The following is a 22,453-nucleotide window of genomic DNA, read 5'->3' on the forward strand; positions in this document are numbered from 1 at the left end:
TATCGGATCTGAAACAGAAGCATATTTTATTGACTATGTTTTTCAACTTGTACACTGGCAAGTTCCTCAGTAATGAATAACAAGATTAGGAAAATCTAATTAAGTTTGTTGAAATTAAACAAAAAAATAGGAGGGGAAGTCAATGAAAATAGAGATTGATAGTGAAATACTTTTTATCATGTCTGATAGTTATTCTTAACAATTAAATGCATCTGTAAGATTTAACAAGATTGACTACTTGGAAGTTTCTAATAAAGAAAACTATATGTATAATATTCAATAGTTGATCTTAAAAAGCTGGCAAATCTTTCTCTATTCCCCTCACTCCTTTACTTCTCTTCTAGCCTCCTATCTTTCTTCTCCTCCCTGACTTTCTTATTTTATCCCTTTTCCTTTTTCATATTACTTCCTTTTCTCTCCCCTCCTTTTTTTTTTTCCACAAAGACTCTGATGATGAAACTGATTTGTTTTGTGTTTTTTTTTTTTTTAAAAAAAAAAAAACACCTGGGATTGAATACTTTAAAATTTCGACCACTGACTTTCTTTTATTTTATAGGTTCTGGTTGATAGATTGTCGACAGATCCAGGAATCCGTTACCTTTGCATCACAAGTGTATAGAGAGATTATCTGTGTGCCCTATATGGCCAAATTTGTAGTGTTTGCCAAATCACATGACCCCATTGAAGCTAGGTTGAGATGTTTCTGCATGACTGATGATAAAGTGGATAAGACCCTTGAACAGCAAGAAAACTTTGCTGAGGTGGCCAGAAGCAGGGATGTGGAGGTACTGTATTTTCAAAGCAAAACACATTTATGCTTACATGTTGTTTATACCTTTATTAACTTGTTATATTAAAAGTAGAGTTTGATAGAGTTATTTTAAAAATGAGAGATTCTATTAACTGATAGTACATGAAGTGGATTGTAATCATTGTAATGACATGAAGTGTATGATTTGTTGAATGTGGAAACGATAATCTGTTCTTTAAACCTTCACTCAATTCACAATAAAAATTAAAAAAAAAAAGAGAGAGCGAGAGAGAAGTGTACATCTTTATCAATTAGAATGTTCCAAATCAACCATTTTTAACCAGTTTGAATTGATCCTATAGGGATAGTCTCAGTATATGTGAGGTGGTAAAACCATTTTTTAAAAGATTATTTTGGAAGAAATTATGAATTATTGTTAAACTCAAAGTATGTAAGTGATGATAGCAATTTTGGTTTATATTTGCTCATTGTTCTTATTTTTTAAGGGTAAAGAAAATGGTCCAGGATGAATGTTTTGTGATTAAATGTAGAATCATGATGTGCAGGGCTTTCCTACATTACCTTTTCTTATCTCAAAGTGTTCTATTTATATAGGCCTTTGGAGTCAAGTAATCTGACTCATTATGATGTTAAAAGTTGTCCATTAAGGATATATATATATATATAATCACCTTTGTGGGATAATATCCAAAATGATATTATTAGAAATAAGAACATTAAATGCCTCCATATATTTGGCTTCTGGTGTGGCTCTGTAGGAAAGCACTGGTTGCTGTCCACACCTCCCAGTCACTTCTCAGAAACCCTGAACAGGATCATGATGAGTCGGAACAGACTTTATGGCACTTAACAGCAACAACATATATCTGATGATTCTTATTTCAAATAAGATGGAGTATTGATAAATGCTTTGTCTCACATATGATAAAATGTCAGTGTGTGATTTAAGGATTATCACATGTACATTTCAAAAATTTAGAAATTCCTAGTAGTATCTCTGGAATCCTGGTGTTTTGCTGTAAGATAAGCACTGACTGCTAACCACAGGGTTTGCAGTTCAATCCCACCAGCTGCTCCGTGGGAACCTTATACAGGGTCACTGTGTGTCAGAACCCGCTCCATGACACTTAACAACAGTAATACCTATACTACTTATTTGTTTAAATAATTTATAATTGCATCTATTGTACTCTGTATTCATTTTTCACTCAGGTATTAGAAGGAAAGCCCATCTATGTTGACTGTTTTGGCAACCTGGTACCATTAACCAAGAGTGGCCAACATCATATATTCAGTTTTTTTGCCTTTAAAGAAAACAGACTTCCTCTCTTTGTCAAGGTAATATATACATGGAGTTTTATAATGCTTTTTCATAGTCTTGACTTGCCTGTGATTTCCTGAATCTGTGAACTAAGGATTGAAATAAAAGTACCATAAGGTTAGTGGTTCAAACCCTTCAGTTGCTCCATAGGAGGAAGATGAGAGTGTCTTCTCACATACAGATTTAAAGTCTAGGTTGCTACAAGTTAGAATCCACTTGATAGCAGTGGGCTTGGTTTTGGATTAGTATGCTTCATAAGAACTTAACTGGGTGAAATGATTACCATTGTGATTTACAGTTTTAATATACAAGGGGGCTTCAAAATATTTGTGGAAAATGAAATTGAAAGATAATGGAATTTTTTTGGTAAAAAATTTTAAGCTTCCTCATACTTGAGAATCATATATTGCATCCCTTTTGTGGCTGTGAGTACATAATTTTCTTTAATTCTTGTCAAAACAAGGAATTTAGGTTAGTTGCTGTTTTTTAACAGAGTTTCAGTAATTCTTTATAACCAATCAATGGGCTCAAGCATGGCAACAATAGTGAGGTTGGCCCAGGATCGGGCAGTGTTTCGTTCTGCTGTGCATAAGGTCGCTGTGAGTTGGTACCGACTCAATGGCACCTAACAACAACAACAATTTGTTCAGGGGGAAAAAAACAACAGCAGGATTCTTGTATAAGTTTGTCCAGGCATGTGTTTGAGAATCTCTTTTTATTAAGTCTTGACAGGTCTCTGTTGAGTATTTCAATTTGCCCCTTCCAGTTAGATTATTTCACCTGAAGATACATTTTAACAGGATGCCACATTAAACACTAACTATTGGGGTAATGCACCCATTTAATGCAAATACCTGTATAATTAAGCTTATATTTGATGTTGATTTGCAAAAGTCATTTTAAATGGTGATAACAGAGAAACAAAAGGAATCCTTACTTAACATTAGCAAATGGATTTTATTTTGCCTAATTTGAACATCATCTCATTAATAAAGGTTGTTGTTGTTCTTGTTAAGTGCTGTCGAGTCAATTCTGACCCATAGCAACTGTGTATAGGGTTTCCAAGGAGCAGCTGGTGAACTTGAACCACTGACCTTGCAGTTCAAATGACGTTGCAGTTTGATGCATTAGCCCACAGCTCCACACAAATATAGGCAGGATGCGTCAAATAAGTAGTGTGAGACAAAGTCAAGTATTATAATGAAATGTGTGGAGACCTGGAGTTAGAAAACCAAAAGGGAAGAACATGCTTAGCATTTCTTAAGCTGAAAGAACTGACGGTAAATTCAAGCCTTGACTTGCAATATTGAAGGATTCTATGGGTAAAATGGAGCCCTGGTATGGCACTGTGGGCTAATTCGTCAAACTGCAAAGTCATTTGAACTGCAAGTTCAGTGGTTCAAGCCCACCAACTGCTCCTTGAAAACCCTATACAGGGTCACTATGGGTCAGAATCAACTCGATGGCCCTTAACAACAACAAATGATTAAAATATTGAATGATGCAAAAAGCATCAAAAGAAGATGGAAGGTCTGTGTTCAACCATTTCAAGAGATAGCATATGATCAAGAACCAGTGATACTTAAGGAAGAAGTCCAAGATACATTGAAGGCATTGGCAAAGAACAAGGCACCAGAAATTGGTGGGACACAGATTGAAATCTTTCAACAAAATGATGCAACACTGGAAGCATTCACTAATGTATGCCAAGAAATTGAGAAGACAGCTACCTGGCCAACTAATTGTAAGACATCCACATTTGTTCCCATTCCAATGAAAGGTGACAAAATGGAATGCAGAAAGCATCAAACAATATTATTAATGTCACTTGTAAGTAAAATTTAGCTGAAGATAATTAAAAAACTAATGCGACAGTATATTTACAAGGAACTAGTGTAGTGGTTACGAATTGGGCTGTGGACCACAAGGTCAGCAGTTCGAAACTACCCGCTGTTCCGCAGGAGAAAGATGAGGCGTTCTGCTCCCATAAAGGTTTACAGCCTCGGAAACCCAGGGTCACTATGAGTCGGAATTGACTCCATGGCACATAACAACAACAACAACAACAGAGGTTCCATCCAGATTTAGATGAGGATGTGGAATGAAGGATATTGGCTGTAAACAGAATACCAGAGAGATGTTTACTTGTGCTTTATTGACTATGCAAAGGCTTTTGACTGTGTGGATCATGACAAACTCTGGATAACATTGTGAAGAATGGGTACTCCAGAACACTTAATTGTGCTCATTAGGAACCTGTACTTAGACCAAGAGGGAGTCATTTGAACAGATCAAGGGCATACTAAGTCATTTAAAATCAGGAGAGGACTATACCAGGGTTGCATTCTTTCACTGCTTATTCAGTCTGTATGCTGAGCAAATAATCTGAGACACTGGATTATAAAAAGAAGAATATAGCATCAGGTTTGGAGGAAGACTCATTAATAGCCTGTTATATGCAATGATACAACCTTGCTTGCTGAAAGTGAAGAGGACTTAAAATATTTACTGATGAAGATCAAAGAGCACAGCCTTACGTATGGATTACAACTCAATGTAAAGAAAACAAAAATCCTCACCACTGGACCAATAAACAGCATTCTTATCAATGGAGAAGAGATTGAGGTTGTCAAGGACTTCATTCTTCTTGGATCAACTATCAACACTCGCGGAAGCAGCAGTCAAGAGATCAGACGATGTATTGCATCGGGCAAATCTGCTGCACAGGAACTTTTTAAAGTATTGAAGAGCAGAGATGTCAGCTTGAGGACTAAGGTGCGCCTGACCCAAGCCGTGGTATTTTCAATAACCTCATATGGATGCGAAAGCTGGACAGTGAATAAGGAAGATCGTAGAAGAATTGATGCCTTTGAGTTGTGGTGTTGGAGGAGAATACTGAAAGTGTCATGGACTGCCAAAAGAACCAATAGATCTGTTTTGGAAGAAGTGCAACCAGAGTGCTCCTTGGAGGCCAGGATGGCTAGGCTTCATCTCTCATACTTTGGACACATTGTCCGGAGAGAACAGTTGCTGGAGAAGGATGTCATGCTGGGTAAGGTGGAGGGTCAGAGAAAAAGAGGAAGACCCCCAACGAGATGGATCAGCCAGGTGACATCATTGATGGCGTCAAGTGTGGCGGCGATAGTGAAGTTGGCCCAGGATCGGACATTGTTTTGTTCTGCTGTGCATGGGGTCGCTATGAGTCGGTTCCAACTCGATGGCACCTGACAACAACATATGCAAATGATACAAACTTGCTTGCTAAAAGTGAAGAAAACTTAAAATACTCCCTGATGAAGATCAAGACCACAACCTTCAGTATGGGTTGTACCTCAATGTAAAGCGAACAAAAACTCTTACCACTGGGCCAATAAATAACATCATGATAAATAGAGATTGAAGTTTTCAAAGACTTCATTTTGCTTGTATCTACTTTCAACAATCATTGAAGCAGCACTCAAGAAATCAAAAGATATGGCGCATTAGGCAAATCTGCTGCACGAGACCTCTTTAAAGTGTTCAAGAGCAAAAATGACAGTCTGAGGACTAACTGTAATTTTCAATAGGCAAAGTTGACCCAAGCCATGTTATTTTCAGTAGTCAAAGTTGGACAGTAATTAAGGAAGACCATAGAAGAATTGATGCATTTGAGTTTTGGTGTTGTAGAATGTGAAAAGTGCCATGGACTGCCAGAAGAACTAACAAATCTATGTTGGAAAAAGTACAGCCAGAATGCTCCTTGAAGCCAGGATTGTGAGACTTTGTCTCTTTTACTTCGGACATATAATTAGGAGTCACCAGTCCCTGGAGAGAAGGACATTACTAGCTAAAGTGGAGAGTCAGCAAAAAAAGGGAAGACATCCAACAAGATGGGTTGGCACAGCACCAATAGGCTCAAGTGTAACCACAATTGTGAGGATGGTGTAAGACAGAGCAGTGCTTTATTCTGTTGTGCAGAGGGTCTCTGTGAGTCGGAACTGATTGAATAGCACCTAACATGTGTCAGATAACTGGTGAATATGTCTTATCTTTCTTGTTCAAGGTACGTGATACAACTCAGGAACCTTGTGGACGACTGTCATTTATGAAGGAGCCAAAATCCACAAGAGGTCTGGTGCATCAAGCTATTTGCAACTTAAACATCACTCTACCAATTTATATGAAGGTATTGTAAAGTCTGCTGTACTGCAGTTCAGGCTGTGTAGGATTTTATTTTCGTGAGCTTCTTAAAAATAAAGCAAAGACACTAAATGGGACCTCACATACCAATTTTTTTATTTATAATGAAATTCATGACTTCAACTGAAGATAGGACAATAGGATAATATTTCCATTATATGCAAATTTCTATAAATACATGGGAGAGGAAAAACTGGGTATAAATTTTAAGGTTTTCCACAGTTATTTAATATAGAAGAATTGCCTTTTTTTTTTCTTTATCATTATTTGCTGTTTGTTTGACCCTACCGATATGCTCTTAGTCCATTTGCTTCTACTTCCTTCTGATTCACAGATAATACAGATAGATTATGTATTGTTGAATTAATTCTAAGTAATCTCATGATATTTTATTTTGCTAAAATAATGACCTGTTCATGTTATAACCTACAATATTTTAAGAATATAAAATTAATTTTTCAAAAATTTTAACATGTTTAGTATACAAAAATGTTTTCATTTTACAAGGACTAGATTTTAAACATTGCTTTTTGAGGACAAATTCATTCACTTTTGCTGCAAAGTATACTTATAAATGTTTCTGTCCAAATCCTTCTCAGCTATAGAATTCCTTGAGTATGGTGAGCAAATCAAGGAGGAAAACTGAATTAAATAAACATTGTTTATAACCTTATTAGTACTATTTTTTAAAAACCAATATCCCTTTTTAATAGAAGATTCCCCCATGGCTACCTATAGGTTGCATCATGTTGTAGTATGTGCATTGGAGTTAGCTGAGGGGGCTCATGTGTGGTGACAGGTAAGAGCTGGAGAGGGGAAGTAAGGTTATATTTAAATCCCTAAATCCTGATCCCACAAAACAACGACCTTCCTATTCTTCTTATAAAATTGCCTATTTTGCTTCATTAATTGTATTGGTAGATAGTGGTCAATGATTTGGAGAAAAGTTCGTTACATCATGCTTGACATTGCAAATTCTTACTGAATGGTAAAAATGAAAGGACATATTATCTGAGTATAAATACATGTGTTATTCCAAGAATTAGAAGGCAGTAATAGATACATCTACCCAAACAAGAGAATCCAGCTTTACTCTGATGGTTCAGAAAATACTTTGAAGTTTATAGAGCGGTTCAATTGTGAGTCATATAATATATGAGAATATAAAATAAGACCCACAAACAAACATGCTTTGCTGTGAGCAGGACACCTGAGTAGTATATAAAGATGAATAGCTTGGTCTCTGACCTCAGTGAGTTTTCAGTATGTTATAAAAGGAAGCAATGACTTTATTTATCAATATAGTTAATTTGCAAGTCAAGGCGTATCACACACAGACAAAGCTCTGACAGTTTTCCTTTTAGTAACTAAAAAACACAAAACAAAAAAAGAATACAGAAAAATGCTGAACATTATATGCTTCAGATCTGTTTTAAGATTCAGTAAGTACTCTTTACTAAAATAGAAAGGAGTCCCTAGGTGGCACAATCAGTCAAGCACTATAAGCTGAAAGGCTGGTGGTTCTAACCCCCCCACAGGCACCTTGGAAGACAGGCCTGGAAGTCTGCTTCCGAACGGTGACAGCCTTGAAAATCCTGTAGAGCAGTTCTGCTTTGCACACATGGGGTCACCATGAGTTGTGTCATCTCAACAGCAAGTAACAATAACAGCATCAACATTGCCGTAAAGCTCCTAATTATTGCCCATATATTGAACATGGTTTTACTATATGCTTACTTGTACCTCTTAACATTTTCAGTCAAATCTACAATGAGTGGGATGTCATCATCACCGTTTCTATTGTACAAGTGTATACGTGCCATCCAATTAATTAAATGTCAAATGTTGGGGCTCCTGGTGACCTTGTATCTGGAATTAGTATACGATTTTTGTTCTTATATCTTGAATCTACAGTCTTTTTCATTTATATCAATCCTCTTTAATGGCTCTGCCTTTCAAGCTGTTAATATGAAAAAACAAACAAGAAAACGCTAATTTTACATATATATATGCTTGCCTGTTGACATTTGTTGGCATTGTTTACTCTTTTCTTATAAATATTCTCCACTATTCTGGCTCTCTTTTTTCCATCTTGCATGGCATCTTGGGGCGGCAAGGAGTCAGAGTCAGATCAAGAACAGGAAGAAGAGGTAATTTTACCAAAGTGCCACTTGTTAATGGCTGTGTCACAGCTGTAGCCACTAATAAAAACACAGATTTCACCTGTATTCTTAGCAGGATTACCCAATTGTTCTTAGCAATTAAAGGGTCACAACTTTACGTAACCTCTCTGAGCCTCTGTTTTCTTATCTGTGGACCACTGACTTCAGAGTATAATAGTTTCCCTGTAAATTGCTGTCCTTGTCTTTATGCAATAATATATATTTCTAGATCAAGTCATGGAGGTCAAACCATTAACTCCGCAGTTCTTAAAGGTTGGTCTGGGGACCTGTTGAGGTCAAAACAATTTTTACAATAGTTGTTGTTAAGTGCCATCACGTCAGTTCCAACTCATCGCGACCCTGTATATGGTTTCCAAGGAGCAGTATTAAGATATTATTTGCCTTTTCAATATTAGTTTTTAACAATGAGAAAATTTCACTAAATGGTGTTTTCCAGAAGCTACATTACCTATAATAATATTACTTGAATGTGATATTATATATCTAATAATATTAATAAAATCAATATTAAAAATACTAATATGCTTAATAATTTGAATATGCTTCTATTCCTGGGTTCTAGGATCTTCTCAGCTTTAATTTATCTTATGTATATAAACCAAAGTTCTCTGGATTCCTCAGCACTTTGTAGGAGCACAAATGAGTCCTTTATGGTGCCATAGGATAGGCACCGGACTGAAAACCACAAGGTCAGCAGTTCAAACCCACCAACTGCCCTTGGAAACTCTATAAAGGGTCTCTATGAGTCGAAACTGATACAATGGTACAAAACAACCACCACCACCAAGGGGTCCTAAGACCAAAAAGTTTAAGAAACAATCAGACCGAAAAATACCATAATTCATATAGTTTGTCATTAAGCTATAATAACATTACAGCATAGAAGAACTACACTAATAATGAGCACTGGGTATAAGATAGAATCTTTCTAAAGTGCTCTGTATAACTCATCAGCACCGGTCTCTGATTACAACCGTATGGAGCTATTATTGCCCTCTTCATAGATGAAGAAATAAGTCTTAGAGAGGTGACCCTAAACAAATAGTCATTTGAACTATACTTGCTTCAATATTTAAAGCAAATATGTGTTTTATGTTCCATATAAAGATCTGGAAATGCCTAAATATTATATAATAAATAAAGAATTATTTGAAATGTCCATATACTTACCTAGTAGTAATCAGTTTGTACTTCTAACATAAACAAAGACTTGTACTTAAATGTTGTCAAATATACTAGCTTCTTTTTTTAAATGTTTTTTTGATTCATGTAAAATATAAAAAAATTAAGAGAAGTATAGTACATATATTTTTACCCACTAACCAGCTTAAAATATAAGGCATTATTAATTCAGAGAAAACCTCTGAATTCACTTTTACTGGTATCTCGACCTGCGGTTAGAACAAAGTGTGTGTGAGGAGAGGATTTAGAGACCCATGGCCTTCTGTATTTAGTCATATGCTCAATAAACTATGACAAGGCTGAAGTCATTCTTCCTCTCAACTGTACAGTCCCTCTTTGTCTGAAATACTCAATTTCCTTCCTGTACTATGTGACTGTGTCACCAAAGCTGTTAAAATGCTAACTGCCTACCTACTTGGAAGAGCAGTATATTTATGAAAACACTTAGCTGTGCTCCCAAATGATTTTTTATCATTGATCTGATTATTTTTCTATTGAATCTTGTCAGGAAACACTCAGAGTAGTAGGTCTGGTTTATATATTTTTTCAGGATTTGGTGTGCTGGCACATTATTAATGATAATGAAGCTATACAGTGCTTCATCCTGGCATGTTATTTGTCCTTCTTTTTCTCATCTAAATAGTCACTTACTGTTTAATACCCAGATCATGATTTTCCTGAACTTTTCATAGCATATCATATTTATTGTTAATATCAAATATATACTGGATCATATCTTTCCAGAGATAATATTAGAAAGGACTTTCTACCAATATTATCTAGATATTGGATGCTTTTCCCCTAAAAGTTAGAATAAAAATCAAGGAGACCTTAGGAGGAAGAACTACAGCAAATTGTTTAGCCCACTTCTAGTTTACAGTGTCACGTTTAGGTATATCATTATGAATCAGAGCTGACTGTGCACATCAGGGGCTACGAGATAAGATTCTCTTTGTAACCATTTCAATTCATTTATGTTTTCTTTCAGATCGATATGACATCAGAAAAAAGTAAGACTTTAAATAAAATTGAGTTTGTTTGAAAGCTGGCTACAATAAGAGAAGCATGGATTAAGATGCAAGCTAGTTGCCATTACTAACAACTATAATGATTATTTTTTTTATATTATCAATATTAATTATTAATATGTTTTTATAAAATCAGCTTGGCCAGTTAAATTACAAATATATCTAATTACCAATAAAATGCAATGATTGTTCATCTAAGCATTCACTTTCTTTTTGACATCCCTGTTAACCCTGCTCTAGCTGTTCTGCTTGTTTAAGAAACTCACCCTTCCGTTTTTGTCCATTTGTTAGCATAACGTTGTCATCTCATTTTTTAAAGCACTGACATGACAGTATCACTTTTTACACTGATTTCTGTAAAAAGCATATTATTTTGTAGGGTACACCTAAATTAAAAAGTGATACTGTTTAATAGTTCTCAACTGACGCTAACTCCTTACCCAGCCCTCGGTCACCTCTCTTACTGTGGTAAAGTGTAACAGACTTCCTCAGGTCCTCAGGATTGATGTAGGCATCACACAGACTATGTGTGAAAACTTTCTGAAAAGGTTTAGGAGCCAAGAATGAAACCTTCTGGATGAAATGACTAACTACAACAGTATGTTATTATAGGACTAATGATTCAAATCCCAAACACAATCTAGAAAAGAGGGAACTGGTTTTTATAGACCTTAAGAGAACTATCTGAGAATTATTTCAGATTTGTTACATTCAGTTAATAGTTTGTCAGCCTCTTTCCAATGACTGTCTGGCTTCTTGTACAGAAACTCAAGTTGTATTATATGGGTTTCTTGTTTTTATTTCCCACATGATTTAGAACACAAAAAAAATTTCTAATTTTTAACCTTTGACCATTTTAAGATTTATTCTAATTTATTGACATTCCAAAAAGGAAAAAAAAAAAAAACTTAGAGTTATATTTAATATGGTCATCTAACCCCATACAATCAAGAGATAATCATGAAGAAGTTTTATACACTAGCCTAATGTAATGTACTATGAGTTTATTATAATACTTTCAATTGAATGTCTCCATACTTTCCTGTCAAAACATCTTTCAGATTGAAATATTTGAAAATTTGACTGTGCTTATTGGTTTATATAACTGAACAAATTTTCATTCATATAAATTACTTAAATACATTTTTATGTATATGTATTCCCAACCTTTATCTTCCCAGAAATTACTGGTTCTCTCAAGAGAAGGCATTTTTGTTTATATGATATATCATTGCCTTCATTGAGTCCTCTTACAAGAGATTTTATTTTATTCTCCCACTTTCTTCTTTAAGATTATTGTGTCTAAATGGCTCTTTCATTTTCTCCTTGGATACAAACTAAACGGAATTAAAACTTAATCTTCTCATGTGCCTCAACCATTAAAGAAAAGAAGAAGGTTATCAGATTGCTATAATACCAGGGATTCTCCTGTATGACTTCTATATGTTATAAAATCAACCAAGCTTCAGATATAAACTCACGTTTGGTTTTTAGTATAAAGATATTCATTAAATCATCTTGGTCTAGGTATAAAATTATCTCTGAAAAAGCACTCATTTAGAGGGACTCTTTCTTAAAGTCTTTTAAAAAGTAAATCATAAATGACTTTGATTTTTCAACCCCACTCCCAGAAACGGCACATGCCCCCATCACTAATGCTTCAAAGACCACATATAATATCTTATATATATTGGCTTGCCAAGCAATAAAATACACTTCACCACAGTAATGTTTTGCATATTCTTTCTAATTTCTTACCATCTTCCTGCCAGTGCTTCTAAACAAGGCCCCATTCCTAGCACTTTTCCTCCACCGATGCTTTGCATGGAAATAACTTGGCTTACATAAACTGTGTGTGTGTCTTGTGTGACTGTCTCTAATTTGGGTTGCCATTCACTATATTTTAACTTTGGACTCACATATAAGTTTAATCATGATGGTCATTATTGTTGTTTTTCTTTCCTTTCCTTTATTTCCCTCCTTGGTCTGTCTGTTATATGTCTAAACAAGGAGATTGCTCCAAGGAAAGGATCATGCCTCTTTGCACAAAACTCTTTGTTTCATTGTTAGGTGTGAATTTCCCTTAGATGAAAGACCGGTGTAGAGCTGATTCAGATATATTTTCCTTAATTCTTATTATACACATTGGCAGAAATAACATGTATTCCAGATTTTTGTAAAACTAGGAAATGTGTATACATCATTAAAAGCTATTCTGTCAGTTGGCTACTACTGGCTTTCTCTTAAAGGAAATCAACGTTCTGCAATTTCTAATGCTTTTACTTTTTCCTTTTTTTCCTCATGTTTATTTTATTATTTTAGTTTTTGAACATTGATACGTAACATCTTAACAATCTTGAGATATCTCTGTGTAATTTCACTGTGTTCTTTCTTTGTTTTGATTTTTGGTGGTTTTTTGTATGTGTGTGCATTTGGGGTCTTGATTACTTGTTATAGCTTTGTTGTACGTGTGGATGTGCTATAGTGAGAAAATTAAGCAAGTTATTTCCTGCTCATTTTTCCTTTTCAGTTTTTTTTTCCGTTAGCCTTGCTTTGCTCTTGTACCCTGAGACCTTGTGGATCCACCATTCCCAGCCCATTTTGTTACCCCTCACCACGACAGGAAAAGACGATGTGTCGTTTCAGTCCTGATTACATTTGCCAATATCCTTTTTGATTTCCATTTTACTTTCAATGTTTTTACATCCACATCAAAGATGATGAGACAGAATCTACAGAAACATCTGTCCTGAAAAGTCACCTGGTAAATGAAGTTCCTGTTCTAGCAAGTCCGGATTTGCTTTCTGAAGTTTCTGAGATGAAACAAGATTTGATCAAAATGACCGCCATCTTGACCACTGACGTGTCTGATAAGGCAGGCTCTATTAAAGTGAAGGAACTGGTGAAGTCGGCTGAGGAAGAGCCAGGAGAGCCTTTTGAGATTGTTGAAAGAGTTAAAGAGGACTTAGAGAAAGTGAATGAAATCTTGAGAAGTGGAACTTGCACAAGAGATGAAGGCAGTGTGGAGAGGTCTCAGTCAGAGAGAGGGTTAGTGGAAGAGGAATGGGTTATTGTCAGTGAGGAAGAAATAGAAGAGGCTAAGCAAAAGGCACCTTTAGAAATTACAGAATATCCATGTGTAGAGATCAGATTAGGCAAAGAGGCCAAAGTAAAAGTAGAAAAAGACTCAGCTGGGTTAGTGAACTACCTTATTGATGATCTAAATTCATATGGGAGTCGTCACAAAATACAACCTCAGACAGTTCAAGATATGCCAGGAGAGAAACGTAAGGCTTCTGCTATTAGCAAGAGTTCTGAAAATAAAGGGAAAGCTGCGCCCCCAGATGAGTCACCTAGTGCACAGGAACAGCACAAACCAAGCCTGGGAATCAAGAAGCCGGTGCGAAGGAAATTAAAAGAAAAGCAGAAGCAAAAGGAGGAAAGTTTACAAACTGGTATAGATAAAGCTGAACTTAAAAAATGTAGTTCAGAGGAGTCGTTAGATGAAGACCCAGGTTTAACGCCTGAACCCCTTCCTACTGCAAAGGCCACATCTCCTTTGATAGAAGAAACTCCCATCGGTTCCATAAAGGACAAGGTCAAGGCCCTTCAAAAACGAGTGGAAGATGAGCAGAAAGGCCGAAGCAAATTGCCTGTCAGAGTCAAAGGCAAAGAGGATGTGCCAAAAAAGACCATCCACAGGACACATCCCACAGGATCACCTTCTCTGAGGGCAGAAAAGCATACACCAGCATCACCTTCCTCTAAAACAGAAAGGCACAGTTCTCTGTCCACTTCTGCAAAAACTGAAAAGCATCCTCCCATGTCATCATCAAGTAAAACTGACAGACACTCACCAGTGTCACCCTCTGCAAAAACTGAAAGGCATGCACCTGTGTCATCATCAAACAAAACTGAGAAACACTCACCTGTATCACCCTCTACAAAAGCAGACAGACATTCTCCTGGGTCACCTTCTACAAAAGCAGAAAGACATGCACCTGTATCACCTTCAGGTAAAACAGACAAACGTCCACCAGCGTCACCCTCTGGGAGAACAGAGAGACATTCACCAGTATCACCCGGAAGGACAGAGAAACGATTGCCTGTATCACCCTCTGCAAGAATGGAAAAGCATCTACCTGTCTCAACTTCTGGGAAAACTGAGAAGCACCTGGTTGTGTCACCTTCAGGCAAAACAGATAAGCAACCACCTGTCTCCCCCACCTCAAAAACAGAAAGAATTGAGGAGACAATGTCTGTTCGGGAATTGATGAAAGCCTTCCAGTCAGGTCAGGACCCATCTAAACATAAGACTGGACTCTTTGAGCACAAATCAGCAAAACAAAAGCCACCACAAGAAAAAGGCAAAGGCCGGGTAGAAAGAGAAAAGGTTCAGATGATAACCCAGAGAGACACACAGAAAATAGAGAGTCAGACAATCAAACGAGGCCAGAGATTTTTAGTAACAGGAGCCACAGACTCCAAAAGAGTGGTACGAGCTTCCTCTATCGGGTTGAAGAGAGAAGATATAGGTGCAGAAAAGGAAAAAGCTCTCAGTCACAAAACATCTGAGCCTGTTCAGTCAGCACCCCAAGAAGAAAGCCACAAAGAGAGTGAGGTCCCCAAAGAAAAGATCGCTGATGAACAAGAAGATCTCCAGATCAGCCCAGATAGGAAAACCTCCACTGACTTTTCTGATGTCATTAAGCAAGAGTTAGAGGACAATGACAAATACCAACAATTCCGCCTAAATGACGAGACTGAAAAGGCACAGCTTCACTTAGACCAAGTACTCACTAGCCCTTTCAACACAACATTTCCACTCGATTATATGAAAGATGAATTTCTTCCAGCACTGTCTTTACAGAACAATGTTTTAGATGGCAGTTCTGAAAGCTTAAAGCATGAAGGGATAGCAGATTCCCCATCTGGTAGCCTGATGGACGGGACCCCTCAGATTAGTTCCGAAGAAAGCTATAAACATGAGGGCCTAGCAGAGACTCCCGAGACAAGCCCAGAAAGTCTTTCTTTCTCACTAAAGAAAAGTGATCAACAAATTGGGGAAACAAAGGAAGCTACCAAATTAGAAACACCAACAGAAAGTCATTCAGAAAAAGAGCATCCCGCAACCAAATTCATTAGTGATGGTTCTGAAGAGCAACATGCTGCAATCCCTGAGGGCACAGATCCCTCTGTTCTAACTGAGACCATCCTAGACCCATCTGAAGACACATGCCTCAAGCAAGATTTCCCTGGCAGGGGTAGTGTATCATTAGCAGAAGAAATACCCAAAGGACCTACTGGGGAAGCTTCCCATGATGAAATTCAACTTACAAGTAGTAGCTCAGCTCATAAGACACAAACTGATACTGAGGTTCAAGAATCTACAACCACTGAACCCTCAAATGAGACAAAAACCTCATCACTGCCTGATGTGTTTGTAAAGACAGACTCAGGGACTGAATCTAAGCCTCAGGGAGCCATCAGAAGTCCCCAAGGGTTAGAACTTCCACTTCCTAGTCGTGACAGTGAAGTGCTCAGCCCTATGGCAGATGAATCATTAACAGTAAGCCACAAAGACTCTCTGGAAGCCAGTCCTGTTCTAGAAGACAACTCCTCACACAAAACTCCTGATTCTCTAGAGCCAAGTCCTCTGAAAGAATCCCCTTGCCGTGATTCTCTTGAAAACAGCCCGGTTGAAGCAAAAACGAAGGCTGGAATTCTCCCAAGTCACTTCCCCCTTCCTGCAGCCATCACCAAAGCAGAACTCTTTACAGAAGTGACCTCCATGCGCTCCCGACTGCTCCGCGACCCTGATGGCAGTGCTGAGGATGACAGTCTTGAGCAGACGTCACTTGTGGAGAGCTCAGGGAAGAGCCCCCTTTCTCCTGACACACCCAGCTCGGAAGAAATTAGCTATGAGGTCACACCCAAAGCCACAGATCAAAACACACCAAAACCAGCTGTGATTCACGAATGTGCAGAGGAGGATGACTTAGAAAATGGGGAGAAAAAGAGGTTCACCCCTGAAGAGGAAATGTTTAAAATGGTAACCAAAATCAAAATGTTTGATGAGCTGGAACAGGAAGCAAAGCAAAAGAGAGACTATAGGAAAGAACCCAAGCAGGAAGAATCTTCATCTTCTGACCCAGATGCTGACTGTTCAGCAGACTTGGATGAACCAAAGCATATGGAGGCTATAGGGGATGAAACTGATGTGCCTGTAGTAGTGACATCAGAGAGTCGCAAGGCTTCTTCCTCCTCAGAAAGTGAACCTGAGCTGACACATCTGAAAAAAGGTGCTGATTCGGGCCTATTGGAAGAACCAGTTATTCGAGTCCAACCTCCTTCACCGCTTCCATCTAGCATGGATTCTAATTCCAGTCCTGAAGAATTACACTTCCAGCCTATAGTTTCTAAACAATATACTTTCAAGATGAATGAAGACATTCCAGAAGAGCCAGGTAAATCAGCAGATGGAAAAGACTGTGAATCCCATTTGCCTGAAGATACTCATAATACATCTACTAATAGTTCAGATCTGTCTTCTGATGATCTAAACAGAGACAGTGACCAGCCTAAAATCTGTGATGGCCACGGCTGTGAGGCTATAAGCCCTAGCAGCTCAGCCACTCCGGTCTGTTCAGGTCTCCAGAGGTCAACTGTAGATGATGTCGATGAGGAGCTAATCATCCATAAAGAATCCTTAACTTTTGAAGATAGTCACAAAATAGACACAGAAGATGAAGAGCTTGATTGTTCCAAAGTGGAATCTCTACGAGTAGAATGCTCTAGTGAAAGCTCTTCATCTTTGTCCTCTTTAACTCATGGCCCAGTATCTGAAGGGAAAGAACTAGATGAAGATGTATCCTCTACACCTTCAGCTATAAAAATGGAGGTCACAAAAAATGACCAAACTTTTGAAAGCTTACCAACAGATTGTCCGACTGAAGAGGCATACAGTAGTACGCAAACAGATAGGTTATCCATGGAGATTCCAGAGTCTGGCCCGGCTGAGATTGATGAAATCTATGATACCCAAATCACAAGCCCTTATGAAAATGTTCCTTCCCAATCATTTTTCTCTAGTGAAGAAAGCAGAACCCAAACAGATGTGAGACACACCACAAGTTTTCATTCTTCTGAAATGTATTCTGTTACCATCACATCCTCTGTTGAAAACATAGTAGTGAAAAGCACCTCAAGTGAAACTGTTTCAAGCAAACAATCTAATTTTGAGAGCCAGAATATGGACACTGAATCAAAACAAGAAAGTTCTGTGTGGGAAATGCAGTCAGAAAGAGCTGCTTCATCTGTAGAGCCTACTGTGCCAAATGCTTCAACAGTGAATGGTGGACAAATAAGCAAAGTCATTATCACAAAAACTGATGTGGATTCTGATTTCTGGAGTGAAATCCGTGAAGATGATGAAGCCTTCGAGGCACGCGTGAAAGAGGAAGAGCAAAAGATATTTGGTTTGATGGTAGACAGACAATCACAGGGTACCACTCCTGACACCACCCCTGCTAGGACCCCAACAGAAGAGGGGACACCAACAAGTGAACAGAATCCATTTCTCTTTCAGGAAGGAAAGTTGTTTGAGATGACTCGAAGTGGGGCCATTGATATGACCAAAAGGTCCTATGCAGATGAAAGTTTCCACTTTTTCCAAATTGGACAAGAATCCACGGAAGATGTCCTCTCTGAAGATATGAAAGAAGGGGCCTCTAAGACTGAGCCCCCACAGCTGGGGACATCAGCTGAGTCACTAGCACTTTCAGAAACAAAAGAAACAGTAGATGATGAAGCTGACCCGAGTGAGGAAGTAGGTGAAATATCTGCCTCAGATGCTCAGCTTACTTCCCAAGTGGGGATGTCAGCTTCTCTTGAAACATCAACAAAAGAGACCACTTCTGCAGGCACTGAGGACCTCACCACCACCGTGCAAATGGGTGATGCACCTCCTGCATCCAATATGAAGCAGACATCTTGCCCTGACTCCCCTGAACCAGTTGTACAAGTACAATTAGATTTTTCCACAGTCACCAGATCTGTATATTCAGACCGGGATGATGATTCTCCTGATTCTTCCCCAGAAGAACAGAAATCTGTGATCGAAATCCCTACTGCACCCATGGAGAATGTGCCTTCTACTGAAAGCAAATCCAAAATACCTATACGGACTATACCCGTTTCAACATCAGCACCTCCATCTTCAGAGTACGAGAGTTCATTTTCTGAAGATTTTCTGCACAGTCATGATGATGAAAGTAAGGACGATGAAACAAAACCAAAGTCCAAAATCCCCGTCAAAGCACCCATCCAAAGAGCCGAGCAGCAGCTTTCAGACCTTGACTCATCTCTCCAGAGGACAGTGGCTTTTCAGGGAATAGACACGACAAGCAAAACACCAGATAGTAGAAGCAAATCTGAATCTGATGTTATTGCTTTGGACTCAAAAACCAAATCTCCAGTAAACACTAGAAGTTACACTGAGGCAGAAACAGAGAGCAGAGAGGAGGCAGGGGAGCTTGAGTTAGAATCAGAAGAAGGGGCAACAAGACCAAAGGTATTTTCATCTCGATTGCCAGTTAAGAGCAGAAACACCACATCTTCCTGCAGAGGAAGCATGAGCCCCACAAAAGAAAGTAAGGAACATTTCTTTGACCTTTACAGAAACTCCATAGAATTCTTTGAGGAGATTAGTGATGAGGCTTCCAAGTTAGTGGATAGACTTACACAATCAGAAAGGGAACAGGAATTAGTTTCAGATGATGAGAGTAGTAGCGCCCTGGAAGTTTCAGTAATTGAGAATCTACCACCGGTTGAAACCGAGCACTCAGTTCCTGAGGACATCTTTGACACAAGGCCCATTTGGGATGAGTCCATTGAGACTCTGATTGAGCGCATCCCTGATGAAAATGGCCATGACCATGTTGAAGGTATTTGCCAGCCACTGGGATTCCCTGTGCTACGCATGTCATAAATTTGATATCGTTCTTTTGTTTGTTTTATTTGGTGATTTATGTCTCATTTTCTTTAAGCTTTCTGTGGTGGTTAATGTGTTTGTTGTGTAAGCCTTTTATGTTTTGTGCTTTCTTTGTATAATCTTGTCTATGAAAACAATCTCAAGATTGAGTAATGAGAATGCTTATGGAAAAACATAAACATGATAAACCGGCAATGTGATCTTGCCTTTTTCTAGCCACTGCACGTGAGGCCATGCAAGCTTTGAGTTTTGTTGTTCTGAAGTCCAGGCTTAACTTAAGTTAAGCACTTTTGTTTATGCACATGAATGTATTGACTTTTTTTCCCCATAGGATGAGGATTCATTGCTTTTTCATCTTTTGCAAACTTTAATTAGTATTTGCAATTTTGTAATCATTAGGAAGCCATTTGCTTGAGAAGATTTCACATATCATAAAATTCCAATTGTTGTGGATCTGTTTTTGATTCAGAAAGGTTGAATTTCAGATACCATTGGTAAACACTTTAAACAAACAAACATAAGGTAAAAAATATGTTTGTCGTTTATGTGGTAGATGTATGGAGAGTGTATTCTAATTAGATGCTGCAGACAACAAAAACTCAAACTTTGCACGATTTTAATTGACTGTGAAGGGATGATTGCCCTTTGAATTCTAAACAAGAAAACCATAGACGACTTTGAAAAGTAGTCTCTGGTCTTCCAATATCTCTACAGTAAAGACTATTTTTATTAAATTTCCATTATCAAAAAATTACATGATGCTGTGATCTAAAATGCTGCCCATTAGTCATTGTAGGTATAAAGATTGTAATTTATAGAAGCTAGTAATAGTCTATCTGTTATCAAGAAGGCAGAAACTTTACCCCAAAGAAATAAATGTATATAGATTGATATATACATAATATAGCATACACAAAGAAATGTGAGAGGATTTCAAAAATTTCATGGAAAAAATCCAGTATCTTTTCATTCTATTTTTGCTTGAACTTTTTGAAGATCACTCCTATACAAAATTGTATCCTCCCTGCCTCCCAAACCAGGAGAATCAGGACAATTATTGTTTCTGCCAACCATGACTAAGTCTTGATAGACTTGATTAACCCATGATCTACGCCTCTGATGAATATTGGAAATTATTTCTTTCAGACATATCCTGGAAGTGATATGCTCTCCGTGGGCAAAAAATGGGAGAGCATAGAAAGCTATTTCACTTCTGTACTCCATCTAGGATTTCTCTAGCATTTGATGAGCCAGAGATTATCTTCTGGTGGGCAGTATTCACTCTGTATCCTTAAGAGGAAATTCCTAAGCTTATTAGGAATCTGAGATTTATGATAAGTAACTAAAAGCAAACAACCAAACCTATTACCGTTGAGTTCATTTCAACTCATGCTAGTCTTGATTAAAGAGATATGGAAGCAAATGGTTTTCATGATTCATATGAAGTTTATTCCCCATTCCATGCCAGAAATTAGGCAAACACACAGCTTAAATATGACCTAAAATATAACATAATTTGTACTACTAAGAAATATTTGGTTTGGACACGTGACTTCGTTTCTTTGGATGAATCAGTACCATGGTCCTGTCATAGACAACCTTTGGCATTCTGTTTTTTGACCTTCTGTAGATCCACAGGATGAGCAGGAACGAATCGAGGAAAGACTGGCCTATATTGCTGATCACCTTGGCTTCAGCTGGACAGGTAAAATGAGTGTGAGCCATTTTCCCAACAAAACCAGCCTGGTTTAAAATATCTTGAACAATGAAAAAGGCTGTTTTTTTGTTTTGTTTTGTTTTGTTTCCATTTTGGGGAGAAGACACATGGAATTATGAAACAAATAGTAAAGTATAGATTAGAAAACTCAGTCTGCATTGACTAATGATATGGCCCATTTCAAGTCTTTCAGTATCTCTGGAATTTAAAATAATAGAACTTCAGATGTGAACATTTTGAGAAGGCATCATTCCTCACCAGCCCCCTTTGAAATTATTTATGTCTAAACTTTGGAATGTAATTGTGTTACAGAACAATTTTTGGTATTATTTCCTAGGACTGTGATACATTTAATTAATTAGGAATTTCACAAGGGCTTCTTATTTTGCATAACCAATATCAGAAATCATCATGTATAAAGAATGTTAAAGTGCTTTTAGTGGCTGTTGAAACATATAATAATGAAATGCTTACTAATTTTTTCAGAAATGAGAATATTTAAGTAAAGAAGTTCTAAAATATGACAGACCATTTAGTCCATTGAGATGAATTATTAGATAAATATGGCTTATTTTCAAATCAGGAGTCATGGTGTGGAACAGTGGGTTAATGCGCTGGACTGCAAGGTTGGTTTGAACTGCGAGGTTGGCTGTTCAAACTCACCAGCTACTCCTCAGAAGCCCTATAGAGGGTTGCTATGAGTCAAAGCTGACTTGATGGCACTTAGCAACAACAACAAAAACAACAAACATTTACAAATCATGAATGAAAGGTTTTGTAACACTGTAGAATCAGCCCTGGACTGCAAACTGCGAAGTCAGCAGTTGAACCCCACCAGCTGCTTCTCAGAAACCCTATAGAGGCTCGCTATGAGTTGGAACTGACACACTATGGCACTTAACAACAGCATTCCATTATCTTAGCTGTGGTTTAACATGTTAAAATAGGCTTGCCAATCTGACTACCTATATATAACTTGTTACTACTTCAGTGAGGCAAGTAGTATCAAGTTAACAAACACTTTTCTCTCCTTAGTTTCTAAAAGATTTAGTGATGAATGTTGTTGTTGTTAAGTGCCA

The 22,453-nt window shown here is 37.7% G+C and overlaps 1 protein-coding gene across 1 annotated transcript in view; it reads left to right on the forward strand.

Moving 5' to 3' along the window:
* The window catches only part of ANK2 (ankyrin 2, neuronal), a 514,556-nt gene that overhangs the window by 462,094 nt on the left and 30,009 nt on the right, over window positions 1-22,453 (forward strand). The window contains exons 33-39 of the mRNA XM_006872258.1: window positions 557-785; window positions 1,985-2,110; window positions 6,136-6,258; window positions 8,390-8,422; window positions 10,626-10,647; window positions 13,383-19,610; window positions 21,288-21,362. Of these exons, the coding sequence (XP_006872320.1) occupies window positions 557-785; window positions 1,985-2,110; window positions 6,136-6,258; window positions 8,390-8,422; window positions 10,626-10,647; window positions 13,383-19,610; window positions 21,288-21,362 (6,836 nt within the window). The remainder of the gene's footprint in view (window positions 1-556; window positions 786-1,984; window positions 2,111-6,135; window positions 6,259-8,389; window positions 8,423-10,625; window positions 10,648-13,382; window positions 19,611-21,287; window positions 21,363-22,453) is intronic.

Source organism: Chrysochloris asiatica, unplaced genomic scaffold (assembly GCF_000296735.1).
Source record: "Chrysochloris asiatica unplaced genomic scaffold, ChrAsi1.0 scaffold00188, whole genome shotgun sequence".
In the NCBI taxonomy this organism is placed as follows: domain Eukaryota; kingdom Metazoa; phylum Chordata; class Mammalia; order Afrosoricida; family Chrysochloridae; genus Chrysochloris; species Chrysochloris asiatica.